The following is an 18,547-nucleotide window of genomic DNA, read 5'->3' as shown; positions in this document are numbered from 1 at the left end:
AATTACTTAACCAACAATATATTTGTACCTTCACAGTATACATCCATTGCTGGTAAGATCTCGAATTTCCTGAAATGAAAATATAAAAAAAAGAAAAAAACAAAATCAAATATATATTCAACATCTTAAATGTTTCAGCCCCCTTCAAAGTCCACATTAAAAATTCTCTTAGAGGATTATTCATTAATTTTGTTCTTTCCAGAGAGACAAAGAACTTAAAGATAAGAATATGTATATAGTAAGGGGGAAAAAAAAAACTTATTTAATGTTTACTGTTTTCTTTGTGAATTCCTACCTTTTCACAATGTTTTTTTCAATTCCAATTGAAGTGCAAAGAGAAATTAAAACTACAGAAGCATAACATACTGTTAAAAATTCTGAAAAGAAAACACCAAATTGAAGCAAAGAATATCTAAATGAATTGTGTTCAAGAATAATGATCCCACTGGGTAACCTTTCAAGTAAGACACTGACATGAAATGCAGATGGTTCCATCCCAAGGAAAAAAGCACTCGAGAAAAGTCTGAAGATTATGTCATCATCATGTACTTACGCATAGGAAAAATCACTGCAACATGCTAACTGTATCTACCTTTTTTTTCTACAGGGGAAAAAAGAATAACTATAAGGCAAGTGATAGCTATTGGTTTATGTAGAGCTACCATCCCACCAAGCGTAGGGTTAAATTCTATCAAGCTCTTGTTGAAGAAATGAATACTATTTCCAAAACATGCTTCCGCTGAACACCTATCCCCACTCTGTGTGAGTTTTAGAGATGAATCACTTGAATACTCTGGTACTGTGAGTTACTGCAACCAAGACATTCGTGTTGACATGATGAAATTTTGTAGACTGGAAGTTTCTCAAGGAGCATATTGATATATCTGTGATGATACAGACTTCTAAAATGACATCACAAAACTTTAGCTTTGCAATAAATTAATAACGTAAAGCCTTGGTAGATTTATTGCATGAGCTAATGGAAAACCAAATCACACTCAGTTCCTAAAATGTGACTGAGAACTAACTGAATAAGAGGTATTCCCAAGTTCCTTTGCCAAGTGAGGTGGAGAAACTGAACTGTGTGCAGTTGTACCAAGCAGTACAACTTTCACCCATGACGCTAAAATCCACATAAGCCATTTTGACACAGAGAGACTCTCAGGAAGGATAGCATGAGTGAAAGCAAAACAGGCTTAGAAATGAGAGAAATCGATGATTATTATGATCTAAACTCCATTAAGAATGTCAAAGAGAAACCAAAAGCAAATACTACTAAGTTTTTATTTCTTCTGTTTGGCTCCCTGGAACTACCAGGGAAGGTAGTGTGAAAAAGCATGCAATATGAGAATGAGAAGATATGAGCGTAAAAAAAGATGGCTATTGAGTGTCTTTTCACATTTAGGGCAATAAAATTTGATCAGCATACAGAAACAAATTATTTATAAAAATATTTTCCAATTTCCGGTATAATTTTCTCTATTGATTTAGTGCATATGTGGGAAAATGAAAACTGAAAAAAAAAAAACCTTTTCCATTTGAATGTGCAATTTTAAAATTACACTTTCTCTAAAATGCATTCAACTCTCCTTCTGACAGCTTATAGCTCTCTAAAGTTCTATGAATTTCCTGAAGACTGGGTGTCATCTATGGGCCTTTTTTGTTGGTGTTAGTGGTGGTTGATTGATTTGTTTTTCTGGTGGTTTTTTTGTTTGGTTGTTTTTTTTTGTCTGCATGTTTAAAACTTTGGACCATTTGATAAGATGCATGGGATTCAACTCCGTGAAAAGATCATAGTTCTACGCCATTAGCGTCAAAAATGTCACCTTCAATTGCATACATATTGTTAGCCCTGCACTTCATAATGATAATGAGACAGCAGTTATGTAAATACTGAATATATACTGAATATATGCCCTAAGCAATTTGTCCACAACCTGGCAATATACAGCTCAAGAGACTTGAAAAGTCACCACACAGTGCAATCCAAGCGAGAAGGGCTCCTGAGGCCGAACACTCCTGCCCAGATGTGACGTGGTTCACAAGCTGCAGTACATGGCCAAAAATCAAACTTTCTCTCTGCTCTAATGGAGTTTTATTGAGGACTCTTGACACTTAACTGCAGTGAGCAAATAGACTAAATACTGACATTACCTATCTTACTAACAGATGCTCAATGGCTAAAATTTGTATACAATATTGAATATGTATACAAAATTTGTATACATAGTAGCATAAGCTATGCTGCATTGACAGAAAGGAAGCAAATCTCTGTTTAACTTAATCACACTTTAATCATGGAAAAAAAAACCAACCGTGCTAGACCATACAGCACAAGACTCAGAGGGAAGGAGAAGGCAGTGAAAACCTTTTAAAGGACACGTACTCTGAGTGTAATGAGGGCATTTTGCAGAAGGTGAGGCTGGCTCTGAACTAATACACCATCTCATGCTCTCTGCCCTGGGAACATGCCCCTCTAAGAATGGTCCTGCAAAGAAAGCCCATCTGTCGCTACCATCTGCAACTCAATGGATTTGGTAGAGCCTCCATTTATCAAGGAAGCTTCTACCTTGCTTTCATAAGATAGTGCTCATGCTATCATGCATGTTGTGATCCAACATTTTGAAAGCAGATACAGTGCCTCAAAAAGAAATACAGCAGATAGGGTATATAAATGTCTAACAGAGAACCATGCAATAATCCTGCAATAATCAGAAATTGATTCAGCACACGATCTTCTATATTGGTTAACTTTGTAAGCTGATGAATGTGAAAAGCGTTAAAATAACTGTCAGTGAACACAATTGTTGGAAACATCACCACGAAAAATACTTTTTTAATGAAGAAGGCAAGTATTTCTATATTTCTTCTCAGATGATATACAGTTGTTCAATATCAAGGTTCAATTTCTTTTTCTTCAGTAGTACATTTGGTAGAGATAATTGACTTATCTAAACAAAAACCACTGCTTTTTGCACTGCAGAAATAATTAGATGTTAAAAAGTTGGGTAAGTTTTTTTAAAACCTAACTATCCAGAACACAATCAGCAGCACAAAGATGAAGATTGTTTTTAAGAAGTTAGCACAGAATTTAACAGGTAGTATAAACGTGCAGACAAAATGCAACTGACATAGTGACACATTTGATCACATCTTAAAACCTAAGTATTGTTTTACTGGATTAAAACAAAATATCCTCTTTTGTTATATTGACACAACTAGATGCATACTATTATTCGTCCCAGCAGTCATTCGTTGAAGGCTAAAACCTTTCAGGAATGAATGGAAATGTTGAAACAGTACAAACATTAATGACTTCTAAAATGTATAAGGGCATCATGTTAAACAGCTCTCAGAGAAAAAGCACCAAGTAAAACGCTTTAATTCTGTACCTCCACAAAATCCTCCTGTTGTGATTTCTTCTTCAAAGACATCAGAGAATCCCCTTCCTGCATTTAATTTTGATAGTCGACCATCAATAAACTAAAACAAAAAAAAACAAAAAAATCACACTTGGTTGGTCCTTACATTTCTTTACAATGCTATAATGGTATGTATGTATGTTATGATGGAATTTCTATCTTCAAGATAACATATGGCCTACGGATAATACATAATTTTGTATGGACTTTTCAACCAAGAACAGCAGAAATGTCAAAATACTGTAAAAAATATCAATATCACTTACTTCCTTTGAATTTCTGCTACTTTTATTTATATTGAGTAAATTACATGTACAATTTACAAAAACAATTTGTAAAATTTTATAGCCAGTGAACTTATAACAGTTTGTTCAGAGTTACTTTCAATTGCTTTCAAGCTCTTCTTGCTTTCCTAATGGCATTAAAAAGTTTTAGCATATGTTTATGATAACTCTGTATTATCATAATCAATTAAAGACAGACAAGAATTCCTTGATTTATGTTGGAAGTCCTAAGGTTACCCCTTATCGTAAACAGAAAATGATAAACAAACCTCCCTTTCAGCTTTGCACATCAATGGGTCCAAAGTAAAGCTAGTTGAAGTACACAGAACAAACAGCTGGACACATTTCACCACGTGAACTTCAAAGAAATGATAATCTACAGTGTCTAATCAAGCCCCACTAAAAATCCAATGGATATGTTTTACAGGAAGTAATCTTATGAGGACAGTAAGTGTGGGGACATCATAGAAAACTGCCTGTACTGAAAGAGAAGAGAATCACTGTGGCTTGTTTTCAGAAATGGTGGCATAGCAGCACGGATTTGATCAGCAGTGTACAAACTAACTTGAAAGACGTTTCACTCAAGTGCAAAAATGAAGTGGGGCATGATGCCAAGGCAGACTCTCCATCTGACTGAGCACATTTCAGATTGACACCATGGGATTTTTAAGTTCTAACACAAGTAACACCTATTTAGTTGCAACTACAGGTACATATTGCAATAATCATCCCTATGTACAGGTTGCAGTTGCATGAGTATGTGAATTTGAATCTATCTCTATGGATATATAAAGAATGAAATGATTCAGACAGGTCAGAAAGAGTCAAAAGAAGATAACTAATGATTAAACCTCACAGAGGAAATGAATACATTGTTTTCAGGAATTAACAAGCTTCAAAGAATATTTTTAAAGGTTCAAAATTCCTTTCAGGAACAGCCCCTCCTTATTTATTTTGAAAAGGCTAACTCAAAACTGAGAGATAAAGGGAGAAAGCACTTTCCTAATTACACACAGTTCGCCTCCTAACAAGAAATATGAGTTATTCACTGTTACTAAATGGTACATAGGAACTGACCAAAATTAATTGTTTGGTTATGTCATATATTACTACAGATTATCCAAACAATGTCAATGACAATCTAATGCTTGTCAATATCTTCATGAAACAAATTACATTCTAAGAATAGTAAAATTCCAGCAGCAATAATGAGACAAGCACAAAGATAAGCAGTCCTTTTTCTCTTCTGTCTCAACTGCTTGTTTTTTCATTTCACTCCAAGTTGGCGTTTTTCCAAACAGGTTGGGTTCATGGTCATTCCTCTTTGGGATCACTGGATTATTTCACAGTGAGAAGAGAGATAAGAACATCTTTAGCTACTGCTGAGAAAAAAAAGAAAAAGAAAAAACAGCCATACTTTGAACTGTAAGGCATTATCTCTTTGGGGAAAGTTATGAGTTCATTCCATACCATGGACTAGCAAAAGATTTATGGACATACTCAACATTTGGTAAAACTCTATCAACAGCAGGCTGAGACACTGGCTGAATTTTAGTTTTTAGAAGATTAGTTCAATTGAGTATTAAATGCAAATATTGAAAAATAGATCTATTCAAATAAACAAAAAAAAGCAAACACCAACCCCTGAAATTATTTAAAGGAAGTGATAACATTACTAACTGTATTAGCAATCAATACTTTTGAGTCATTTACAATTATGAGTTGCATTTAAATTACTAAATGAAAAAAATAGCATTTGGAACCATGCATGCCTTATATCACATTCTTCTCTCGTTTTTAAAGCCATAGTCCCTGGAAAATCAGCTCAAGTAATGCATTCTCTTACAGATCCAGAGACACTGTTCCTGACTACCACTTTTAATGAAAAATGCTAACTCTGATGCTACTCTTGGGTTTTATAGGACTAAAGAGAACTTCAGACTCCTTAAATGTTTTTGAATTCTAAAAGTAAAGGACAGACTGTATGAAACTGTGAAGGTTTCATACTGCTAAAGAGGGAAGACAGAGGATGCTATATGTCAGTCAAACGCATACATATAAATAAATGTAGGAAGCAGTAAAAATTCCAAGTGAATCAACAGTTACTAAGAACAAGAACTTTAGTGGAGTAAAGAATTTCCAAACAATAGCAGCTCAAAGTATATTATTCATACAATTATATTGTTTAACAAAGTATTCTAACATTAGTATTCATGCTAATTCTAGGAATGAATTAATAGTTTCCCTGGACACTCGAACAATTTGACACATGTTACTATTAATTCCTTATGCTTGAAGACAGAAATACAGCAGAAGCAAGTAACAGTACAACTCCTTGAAAAACAAAGGAAGCTGGAAATGATCCTAACGTGATTTCCTGGTAATTTGATGAACTTCCAAGAAGAATAGAGGTGGAGGGGAGAGAGAAGACTTAAAAAAAATAATAATAAAAAAAAATACCCCCCCCCAAAAACAAACAAACAAAAACAACAATAAAGAGAACCCACAGCAACAAATGACATGAGTTAAGCTTACTTGTCAGTCAACACAAAAAGCACCCAAACATATTTTACACACTCATTTTCTGCTTCTAAAATATTATTTACTGCTTAACAATTAGTCATTTTCAGGAACATAATAGAAACAGTTTATTCTGTTGAAAAGAACCTTTAAAACAGCTCATTTTCAGTGGGAAAAGCTATAAAAGATGCAGCTGGGCTGAGGATTAACTGAAGTGGGAGTAACAATCGCAACAAAGAAAAAAAATGTTTACTATTAAACCACACACATCATCAAAATTGTTACTATTTCCTAATCCTTTGTAATATATTATTTCCTTTAGTGTGAATAAAATTAAAAACTAGCTATAAACAATCAACTGATTATTTTTACTTGAGCATATTAAAACATAATGAGTAATTTCAGAGCCACACCGACAAGCCCATACTTTCAGTGAAGTTAAACCTTTTCCCTACAACTGAAGACCTATCATCCCTACATAAATCTTTACTACAGACATGAACTACTGATTAGCAACAAGTATTTCTGTGAAAAATCAGGAAATCCTATATATAATGAATTTCTCTTATCTATTATGGTAATCTACCTTCACAGGGGTCCATTAGATTACTTCAAAATGAATTCTCATGCCTCAATCATTCTAGGTATTTGAAGGAAAATAACTACTTTGAGTCTCAGGTTTTCCTTAATCAGTTACAGTATACTTCCTACAGTATTGTTCTGCCCCTATGACTTGGGTTGGCAACAATCTCTGTATGCCTACTTCAGAAACCCTAGAAATGAAAGCTGTAATTACAGTATGAATCCAGTTTTTAAATAAAATGCTACTGAAGTCCAATTTAAGTGAGCACTTAGTTCAGATCTTTGGTCATGAGCTGAAGAAGCTGAAAATGACGTTCCACTGTTAAGCTGGGAGATCCACAATTTCTGTTGCCTACATGAGTTGCTGACTGGCTCTGAACAAGTGCTGCCCCAGTTCTGCACCCTGGAGTTATTTTCCCTTTTTTTTTTTCCCCGCTCTTTTTTTTTGTTTGTTTGTTTTTAAACTATAAATGAAATCTTAATAATAAAATAAAACTAGGATGACTTCCTGTACACAAACACTTCTATTTTACCCTGGAGTTTCATAAGATGACAGAAAGGGATATATATTTAAATAGGGATGCATTTCCAAAGCAAATAATTCAATTTGGGTCTTTTACCATCTCATACCTGTTTAAACAGCTGAAGGTTAACAGCAGTTTCCAGGAACTGTTTAGTAGTACTGGAACGATGCTTCACAAAACTATTCTCACAGAAAGTTATAGGTTCTCCCTAAAAGAGTTTAAATGGAAAATATTGGATGTTAACTACAGTATACAAAGATGTTGATTTAAGATCTCACTAAATATGCATAAAATAAAAAAAAACAACAACACAGACAACAGCAAAGAAATCTTCATACATTTTAAATAGCTCTCAGAACACATGTTGCAGTTGAACCTTTTATTTATGAAACTTTAACGCTAGTCTACAAAAAACACATAGCAAGGAAAAGGCAAGTGGTTTACAGTTGGCTCATATTACCTCTGAACTACTCTCCGTTAAATATTTCAAAAAAGTGGTACAAAGTTTGAGGGATAGCAGGTCCTTTGCTTTGAATAGTTCAACAGTCATTACTCTCATTTAACAGGAAAATTTTGCAATAAATTTAAATTTATTTTGACATTATTTCCACTATAACAAAAGTCACAAGCATTGGCTTTCAGAAAAAAATCTAAATGGACCAGATTAACATCTCGTAAAATAAAACATGATCACAACACAAGGAAAGCACATAGTCCATAGTTTACCAAGCACTCTACAAAAAAAAAAACCAAAAAAAAACCCACCATAAATAAATAAAATAAAATAAAAACAAAACAAAAAAATAAAAAATAAACAAGTACTCATTGAAAATGAAGTATCTGTTGAAATCTTATTAACTGTAAACAGCACCCATTCTAAAATAAAGATTCTTTAGAAACAGTTGAAGTGGTTCCTAGGTTATCCCTTAATTAGATTTATAATTTGCTATCCATAGAGCGCACAGAGCACTGGAAGTTACTGACAGGCATTCTCTCAAATTGTTACTCTTTTCAATACTTTGCGATAAATATTTGAAGCTGTTAGATTTAAATGAATAGTAATACATACACTAAGAAATTTGTGTGGTGATAAAGGCATTAATTGATTTCATCTCAAATCCAAGAGGCCTCCCATCCAAGTATACAGAACAAAGAAGTCATCAGTTCAGAAATGATTAGTAAGATGAAAAATTGGAGTCAAACAAAGTTATGTACCTAAATCTGACTCTATGATGATTTACTACCCAAAAAACTAAATATCCACGATGGACTAAGACACCTCAGCCACTCAAAAGAAAAAAGAGTTCAAAGGCACCTCCTTATATTGATCTTCCTGACAATAAAATAGAAGTTCTGTCAGGCTCCAACTGTTAGCCACTTTGAAGACAAATGTATTCATGCCCATGACCACCACTGCTTTCCACCCCATACCCTGGTTAATTGTAATCACACATAGTACTTCATACATTTTCCTGCCTTCCTGGGACCTTCCATGATTCTAGAATACAACAGGGTATTCTCGGCACATGACCTTTGTGAGTTTGTCAGAGTAGCTCTAAATCACTTTCAAATGCTTTTTTATACCTTGCATTTTCTTTTTAAATGATGTAAGAATGATTCAACGAAATCTAGCAGTAAAACCATCCTCAGGTCCTTTTAAAATCCTATTCTAATCCTATGAAAAGCTTCCCTCTTTTTCAATTTGCAGGGGCATGTTGCCATAGGTGAAATCAAATTCTGGATATCTTACCACAGCACTTAAATTGAAAGTATTGAGAAGCTGTAGAGAGGTTCAATCCTACTCAGAAAGGCATGTAAGTTCATGCTTAACTTGCTTTTAAGCTTTATGTTCTGACATCTTTAAGGAAACACTGATTTTAGAAAAAAAATCTCCCAGGAAGAGTTAGAAGCAATATTTAAGCAAATTTACTTAACACAATCCTTTCCCTTTCACAGAGTACCTGGCATGAAATGATACACAAAACCATCTCGATACAGCATCTCCATCACATCTCCAAGATGAGCATTCCAGTTACTCCACCTACTGCTTCCCCAGAGATAACTGGTGAACACTGTACACGTGCAGGACATGCTGAATCTGTCAAAGAGCTTGAACTGTTTGTGGCACTTTAAATAGCACTGCCTTCCTGACCCACTTTGCATTAGCTTTTCTTGAGCTCCTGAAGACTCTTGTCTTAGGAAGATGACCTCAAGCTACTTAGCAAATTCAAAGTGCTTCAAAACAAATGAAACAGTCTCCAGTGAGATATGGTGGTACAAGACATGGTGTTCCTGAGGGCAGACTCTCTTCTCAGTTCTGTTGTTCTTCCAAAAAAATTTCAAGGCAGCAAATTAGAAAAAGAATCCTTATTTATTTATTTCTTTACACAACAAATGATTTATGAAAATACAGAGGCTATGTGGGAGTGCAGAATTGACTTGGTGATGACTCACAACAGATTATGAAACCTTAAATTTAGAACCAAAGAAAGAAAAGGATTTAATTTTCCAGGCATGCTCTTTAGAAAAATTAAGAGTAAGCAAAGCCTTTACTGCTACTTTCCCCAAAGTTGTGGGAAAGACAGAAAGGAGAGGTTATCTCCCAGTAAAAAACAATCCTGCTCTTGCCTTCATATCAGCCTAGGAAGAGAGAGCAGTGAGAGTTCTCCTTGGTAGCAACTCTCCAGCCTGAGCCATGTAGCAGAACACCAGGAAATGGCAGTTCAACACACATTTTTAATGTATAGCTGTGCTAGTCTCCTAAATATTTCTCTTTATCAGTGGATACATCAGATATTTAGTAAGCACTCATGCATTGGTGCATTTATTGCCTCATCAATAAGGTTCAGAAAAAGAATAGCCAAGGTTGAAAATGTATTTAGATCTAATTTGGTTCAGATCCAAAAGCAATCCAATTATTGCAATCTACTGATAGTAAGATTGCTTTAAAAACTTGATTTGATAGGTACAAAGCACCTACCAGTTCATCACTTCAAAGGGAAAAAAAATCTCTTGAAATCTGTAGAAATTTCAGATTTCAGTTTTAGATTATCTGCTGTAACTTTATTGAAATCACATTAAATATCAAACTGTTATATCAAACTGTTAACACTTATTTCTTTCATTTGTTTCATACTCTGAATAAATACATTGTTTTCCTAATAAAGATTTGCCAAATCTTCAAGATTGTTACTCTAATCCTGAGAGGTTTAGGATTGCTATTTAAAAATGAAGCTATTAATCTAATATAAACAAAAAAGCTCCAGAAGTTTTTGGACACGAAGCATGTAACATTCATGTTTCTGCAAATACAGCTGGGTACCGTTAGAAACTCTGAGTTTTGTAAGAATGCACCACTGATATTTAACTACTTCAGCATCAAATGGCCCCTTCCGTATTGATCTACAATGTACTTTCAAAACCAGTTCGATCAAAACCCAGTAGGGACTCCATACTGAAAAGTAGACAGCTAATACTCAGACCAAACAGACCAAACAGCCTATGCCCAAACAAGATATGTGTCCTTTTAACAACAGTTGCTATAGAATTTTCTTCCCCTTTCATAGCTTGCCACACACAGCAGGTATTTTTCACTCCAAGCTACATTTGCAGTTTAAGAAAGCTACTTATGCTGACCACAACAGAATGGGAAAGTAGTGATCTAAAACTGTGCAAGGGTTTTAAAAGGAAAGTTAGTGTAGATTAGAAGGTATGTTTAGCAAGATGTACTCGCATTTCAACTGTTTGAGGAAACGTTCATATCTTTTTAGAACAAGGTGACTCTTACACTGTTTATATTATTGCTATAATATATATACATGTCAACTCTTGCTTAATATAAAATGAGTATATAAGGTAAGTAAATATTCCTCAGCGTTGTACCGTTTATCAAAAAAGTCCATTTTTAAACATCATTCTGACTGTCATATGAAAATTCCTTTATTTAAAATCAAAGAAGTAAAAAGATGAAATTTCAGTTGTTGGCCTGACAGTTAACCATCCAGAAAATAACTGAGTATGACTTAACTATATGTTCTACTCATGAAGGTACCATTTAAAATTACAAACAAATTACTGCAAGATTTGCCCATTTCTTGCCATCAAAGATTCAAAAGAGCTGGTATTTCTTGAAATTACAATTAGGCCTTTCTAACACTGCTATTAACATCTATGTTCAATAAAGAACCACTACAACAGTATGGCTTTTAACACGAAAAAAAGGTTCTTAGAGAAGGGACAATGAAGAGACATAACAGGTTTAACACAGGATGGTTCGGTATTTAAACACAAGCTACATTCTGACATTTTACTACTCTCCATTTCTCTACTGTAATTTTTATGCCTAACTTGGGGAAAAGGCAAACAAATCAATGCCCATTTCTCAAGGTAGTTTTGTCCTCAAAAGAAGATTTCATTTTGAAATTCGAATATAAGCAACTATTGCTTAAGCATTCTCACACATTCAGGAACACTCTGAATCTTAAAATATCCTTTAGTTCCCCTATCATAATACTTAATTGCATTATTCTAATTTCTATCATTGTAAATAAAATACCTGGGTCTGTTTGGAAGTTAATATAACTACTTAAAGTGTACTTAAAAATGTGCAGGCTAAAGCACTTGAAAAAGCATTCAAATAAAGCAAGGTCTGACAGGCTGTGTTATCTCCAATACGGAGGCTATCCCATCCCCTTAGAATGCCAATCAGACTATGAGCTCCTGCTGGCAAGAATTCCAAATCATGCCATTAGCCTTTGCTCTTCTTTTCCTAATTTCTGATGAATGATGTTATAATCATCATAACTTAAAACAAAGATATGCTGAGTTTATTTCTTTTGGTTTAACATTAATAGCTTTGATGATTTTTTCCCCAAAACTGGAGATGATTTTCTTGAACGACTATCTTTTGTTGGCTAATTCTTGAAGAAAAGCCAATTCTTCAAAAGCAGAAAATAACATTGTTGTTTATAACGCCTAGTTTTCAAACACGCACGTCTCCAAGATTTGTTTCTTTGAAATACATTTGAAATGCATTTGTCTTGTCATGATGGACTACATTTTTCTTGTTTAAATCATACCTATAATTCTTCGTGATGTTTGCTAGTTTAAGCAAAGCCGGAAAGCCGGTTTCTCCTTTTCCCAATGATAAAAGTTCTCTTTTATTATTCATTATTATTTTTCCTCTTCTAACCCCAAAATCTCACCTACCTTTTTCTTTCTAGATACAGTCAGTGAAATACTGCCTTTTAAAGATTTTTTTTTTTTTTTTTTTTTTTTTTTACACCACTCACTGTTTTGTTATCTTTGACTATATTGCATATATTTAATGGAGAAAAAAAAAATCTAGTCTTTGCTTATTATCTACAAAGTTTGCATAAGTTCATGTGTAAAGTTCATTTTCCCTGGCCACCATAGCATTGCTAAAATTGCTAAAATGTTTGATTGGTGTGGTTTACACCTGCAAGGCTGTCTGAAAAATACCTAGGAAGAATATGTGAAGTAAAATAGCTGGAAAGGAATACAATATTGCACATGCACTGATTGATAAAGTGAAACAAACAGTATAATTGTAATCTTTGTATTTAACTTCCACCTTCGCATGCTCTGAAACACAAAATATTATTTTGTAATAAATTCCCAAATGTTGGACTACCTAAAGAAAATAAGAGCAATAAAAATAAAAATACAAAATAAAAATAATTTCTATATGTACATGCATCTACATGGTTTAAGGACACCTCACAATACTCTGATCTTTGAAATGTCACAGTGGGGGCAGACTCTTGGAACCAAAATTGTTCATGGTTACTGACATAAGAGATCACACAATGGCTACTACTGCAACCTCTAGCTGGGCTAGCGCAACAAGACACTGATATTTCACTGAGGAGATTTTCTTTTGAATACATAGAAATTTCTCAAATAAGGAAGCCAATAAAGATAAAAATCCGTTTTATTTTCTTTTTCTCTTCCTTATCAAAATCTAGGAATCGTGATGGGATATTAAAACCGGTAATAAAAGCAATACTTTCAGACAATCCTCAACAACCACACATGAAGTGGATTCCCTCAGAATTAAGGTAAATCAGAAAATGGTCTTCAGCTATTGTAGACATTTAGTAGTCAACACTAAAATAAATAATATGAATAATAATAAAGAATCACATAAAGCTAGACATGCACACTCTGTGGATGCCAGGTCCTTATCACCAGCTGTACTGACTTGCTCTACAGATCCACTCCTATTATGCAATAGTTGCTAAAGTAAATCACAACATATTATAAAAAATAATTTTGGCAGTTAGATTTGACTGATTTATCTTTTTTTAATTCAGTGTCACAATTAAATCACACAAAACATATTTCTGCTTTACTTGAAAACTTTACTGGATTGATATTTTTCTTATCATTTATTACAGACACAAAAATAATTATTATCACCTATATCTATTGCACGTCATGTTTCCTGCCAGTATTCAAGTAGTCAAATTTTCCATATGGTCTTTTGGAGTCCCATGAACTCCTTTCAAGACCCCTGAAGCTTCCCGTTTTCCCTTTCACCAATCACATTATTTTCAATAATTGCTAGACGTTTGTTCAAGACATATTGCTACACCAAGTAGAATCTGTCCTATGCTGAAAACAAACAGTTGCACAGAATGAGTGTTCAGTGTGATGAACAGCGCTTGGAATGAAGAGAAGTGTTGGATGAGTACAGACACTATCAAAGCTGTTCTTTACTCAAAGTGAATATTAATGACAGTTGTTCCATGTTTCAAGTTAAAATCATACAGAGCACCCTGCTGCAAATAAAGTAGTTCACTTGAACATACTTTTAAACTTATAGGCAAGTGATAACCATCCAAACATTATTTTATTTTTCATTAGGATGCTTATGATCCTAAAAAATGGTATCCTAAAGCCTCCCATTTCTTTATTCTGAAAATACAACAAGCTTATTTACAGCAAAAGTATTTCAAAATTATCTAGAAAATATTTTGAGTATATCTCTCACAAAGTTTTGGTGAGAATATTACTTGTGTCCTAAAAGAGTATAAATAAACTCTCTGAGTTAGATTTTCTTCATTAGATCTAGCATGACAGAGACTCCAAGACAAATATTTTCTTTGCAATAACAATTCACATGTCCTGAGTCTCATGACAAATGCTCCCAATACAGTCAAATGAGACTGGATTTCTTGAACCTTCTAATTTACAAGGCACTAAACTTAGTTCAAAAGGCTCATGTAAAATGAGCTGAACTATCACAGAACAGCTCCTTTTAGTCTCTACTAGTCTGGAGCAAGTTCAGCTCTTAGTAAGTTTTCCTATCGCAAACATTCCGTAAAAAACTATATTAGTTAATACAGTGTGAACATAGCCCAATTTTATTTTATTTTTTTAAATTTTTTTAATATATATACACATGGTCTTTGGACAAGTTGATGCCAATCTAAGATATGCTGACACTTGCATACAAATATTAAAAAAAATAAACAGGCCACAAGAATTTCATAAATATCTTCTCTTATATGGAATTGTTGAGCTAAAAAAAAATAATTAATTAATACTCAAAAAAAAAAAGATGCAGAAACAAAGATAGTAAAGGTCATTTAGACATGCGTGCCAAGAGAAGTGATGTATGATGCACTACTTCCAATACAACGCAAATACAGACATCTCAGGTACAGCAAGAGGCAAATTAAAACAAAATGGAAAGCAGAATTCAATGGAGATGCTAATCAGAATGCTGAAGAACTCACGTTCCATTCAACAAACTCACCATAAAGGACTGAGTCCATCCTCTTTATGATCAGAAGTAAGGTTAAAAACATCAGCCACACTGACATCATTTTGCTTGGATATATTGACTGTAGTTTAAGACAATTTTTGATGCAATTGCTTGTAACATAAGCTGACAGTGACCAATGTCTTAATCTTTGGACTAAGGGACAAATTAGATTACCCCTTCCTGCGCAATGCTAAGTAGTGCCAATATGGAATAAACTGTGTCTGTTTTGTAGAAAACATCTATTTTCATGTAATTCACACCTCGCTGTTCTTCAGCAGTTCTGAAAACAGGTAGAATAATTTAAGTATCATACACAAACTGAGTTTTCATATAAAAAGAAAACTATAATGTCTGTCAAACAGAAATACTTACACTAAACCCTTAAACGCTTTCACATGGGTCACTTTTTAATCCCAATAGTTGCCTAAAACTTATTAGTGGCATAGACAGCAAGGAATGGCAATAAAGACTATGTGAAAGAGAACCTCTTGGGTAGGAGGCAGACCCTATTTAATGCCTTAAAAATGATGATTTTTCACCTGCCAAATCTCAGTATTTGTCTGAATCATTCTGAACTTAGTCCAGCCTTGATAAAAAACAAACAAACAACAGTAGAAAAGCCATGTTCTGAGACGTTGATTCAGTCACTGTTGATGTACTTTTATCAGATGGATGGAGTTTGTAAATATCACAGGAAAGTAATTCGAAATTAATCCACATGTTGTTCCTGATAAATAATTTTATCATCAAAAAGGCTCAATATGTGCCACCTACATATACCAGAAGGATGAAAGCCTGAAACACGTTAGCCATCAAAACTTCAGAAATACAATTTCTGAAGCACTCATGGGATGAACTGAGTTTTCCTTTGTACTATCTTCTCAGTGGAATCAAGGTAAGTGTATAAATGCAGAGATACACGTTTGAATCTTCATATCTGGCATCTGCTAGACAATAAAGAACTTCTGGACTCAAACACAGCAAAGTATCTGGACTTGTAGAGTGAAAAATGACTGAGTCTCTGAAAGGCACAGTCTTTTCAGTTCTTCAGTACATTAAAAAGGTGAGCTGTAAACACTTTCATTAGTATAATCAAATTTCATACTAAATAAGTTACAGAAGTTACATGAATAAAGTTGACTCTGAACAAGCATTCATTTTTCAGTTCAATTCACCATCAGGAAATAGTATTGTCCTCTGAATTGCCAACTTATTTTGAGCTCAGAGTAAGGCTTAAAACAGTTGGTTTGCAATGTTCCAGATTGGGATAATATTTCACCATTTCCTTTGCAAAAGAATGAGCTTGCTTGTGCTCTTCTAAATCAATGGAATAAAAAAAGTTGTCTTACTGGTTTGTATCTCAGTGCATCTCTGTAGGATCCAAACAGTGATGCCTGTGCCCGAAGAAATGCCTTGGCTACTCCGTCACCCGTAGCTGTAGACTGCTTTTTCAGTTTATTTTTCAAGGCCGAGACCTGCATGACAGAGTAGAGCAGTTAAATTAACACCTCAGAAATTGGTACAGTGAGGTATGAACCCAATCAGCAGGCAAACCATGGTGTCTACAGGTCAGCCAAAAATTCATCCTCTTTCTTGATAGCTTATCTTTTTAACTGCAAAGAGCACCTGCTGGTCTGTTAATTGAAATGAAGGCAGGGGATGATGGTAGAGTGCTAATGCAAATTGGTTATGCTCTCTTTTTTCCCAAGGCCTCTTGACATAAATAAGCTTAATTATTTTACAGTAAACTGCATGTGAGCCACTTTTCTGCAGATCTTTTTCAATCATAAATCTTGTCTTCTCATTTTGAATAAAGACTGTGAGGTTTTCCTTAATTTATATTTCAAAGGTTTGTTTTTAAGGACTCCCAATGCTCACTTGCAATTCAGTTATTGAGTTGTTTTATTTTAAAATATCAAATTACTACCTTACATCATTTCTCATGCACCGTAGGAGTAGATGCTACCAGCATCTAACAATGGGAAAGGTTTGCAGAAATTCAGTGGTATATTGCCTTTTGAATTGTTCTTGAAAATAAAATGCGTGAAAGGGGGGAAAAAAAAAAGATAACTCTGACAGTGCACTTGTAGCTTTAAAAAAAAGGAAGAAAAAGAAAAAAATCATATTTATTTTTGTGCTTGACTTTTTTTTTTTTTTTTTCTTTTTCTTAAGAAGATCTATCTTTTCTTAGTATAGATGGTCATTACTTGGAAAAATTACAGAAAAAAATATTCTATCAATCTGGAATTGTTGCAGTACTCTTTAAAGGTATGTGGAATAACACCCAATTATAGTTTTATTTTCCTAATTACAACCATGAGGGATATCTGAAGAAATAAGCCAACTTCAATTATGCTGTGAATACAAGTTCCTGCCTCTCTTTGTATTTTGACACAACTGTAGCAGCAATATTTATGTCATTAAATGCTACACAAAGTAACACATATACTTACTCTTTAACCAGAACATTATGAGCACATACCATCAGCAAAACATCTTTCATTCTTTGAGAAATGTATGCAAGAATGAATATCTTTTTGTTTCTTTATGCAAGCAGTCACGACTGTTCTTGTAGATGATGATTATAATTGAAGTGTCAACCTAATTAACAACTAAACTTTGAATAATGCTAATGAGAACTGAACATGGCATCAGAGAAAAGACCGGCTCTACAGGTGATAAACCTTCACAGTAGTGACATTTTCCAGTGTAAAGTCACAGTTACTGTGATCTGATCAAAGAGAGAGACCCCCATTGGGTCCAATTATAACTATAGTTTTGAAAAAAGAATTACTGAGTTATGATGTTCATAATCTATGCAGAAAGGCCTTTACAGTATAGGTCTTTTCCCTATAGCTGTGATCTTTTCAATTTATATCCAAGCTCCACAGATCTAGATAAAAGTTTAGAGCCCGCTTCATTTAGGCCATGGAAAGCATACACCAAGACTCATTTATGTTTTTCCCTTACACCTCAAAAGAAATTTAAAAAAAAAAAAAAAAAAAAAAAAAAGAGTACAGTTCTTAGTACAAAATCAATTAGGAAGGTCAAGGGTCGGAAAAACAAATGCATGTATTTTCTTTTTTTCAGGCTATATTGTTACATTAAAATTGTTAAAAATTAGATTTATTTAATTCTGGCGCAAATAAATGGGAAATATACTTTTTTGAAGGGAAATCTACCCATCAGTGGTAGCTCAGTTTCACCAAAAGCAGAGAAAAGAATTCTCAGCCTTAGAGCACAAAGCATGCTTAAATTTGTGAAAATTTCCTTTTCCCTCTACTTTCTTGGAAGTCTACGCTATGCTAAATTATAACTTGCATACACTGATGCGAACACATGCATGTAGTGTCACCAACCAGCAGTACATTACCTGTGTCAGTAAAGAATCTTCTAAAGGATCAATATTAATGGAAACAGCAA

The 18,547-nt window shown here is 34.0% G+C and overlaps 1 protein-coding gene across 3 annotated transcripts in view; it reads right to left on the bottom strand.

The window, feature by feature from the left end:
* Window positions 1-18,547, bottom strand: part of DENND1B (DENN domain containing 1B) — a 144,808-nt gene that overhangs the window by 27,870 nt on the left and 98,391 nt on the right. For all 3 annotated transcript variants that reach the window (XM_052666935.1, XM_052666933.1, XM_052666934.1), the window contains 4 exons: window positions 16,474-16,599; window positions 7,439-7,540; window positions 3,393-3,483; window positions 29-69 (listed from right to left, as the gene is read on the bottom strand). In XM_052666935.1, the coding sequence (XP_052522895.1) occupies window positions 29-69; window positions 3,393-3,483; window positions 7,439-7,540; window positions 16,474-16,599 (360 nt within the window). The remainder of the gene's footprint in view (window positions 1-28; window positions 70-3,392; window positions 3,484-7,438; window positions 7,541-16,473; window positions 16,600-18,547) is intronic.

This window comes from Tympanuchus pallidicinctus, unplaced genomic scaffold (genome assembly GCF_026119805.1).
Source record: "Tympanuchus pallidicinctus isolate F22 unplaced genomic scaffold, pur_lepc_1.0 scaffold7, whole genome shotgun sequence".
Lineage (NCBI taxonomy): Eukaryota > Metazoa > Chordata > Aves > Galliformes > Phasianidae > Tympanuchus > Tympanuchus pallidicinctus.
The sequence above is the reverse complement of the archived record's forward strand: the minus strand, read 5'-3'. Positions and strand labels throughout refer to the sequence as shown.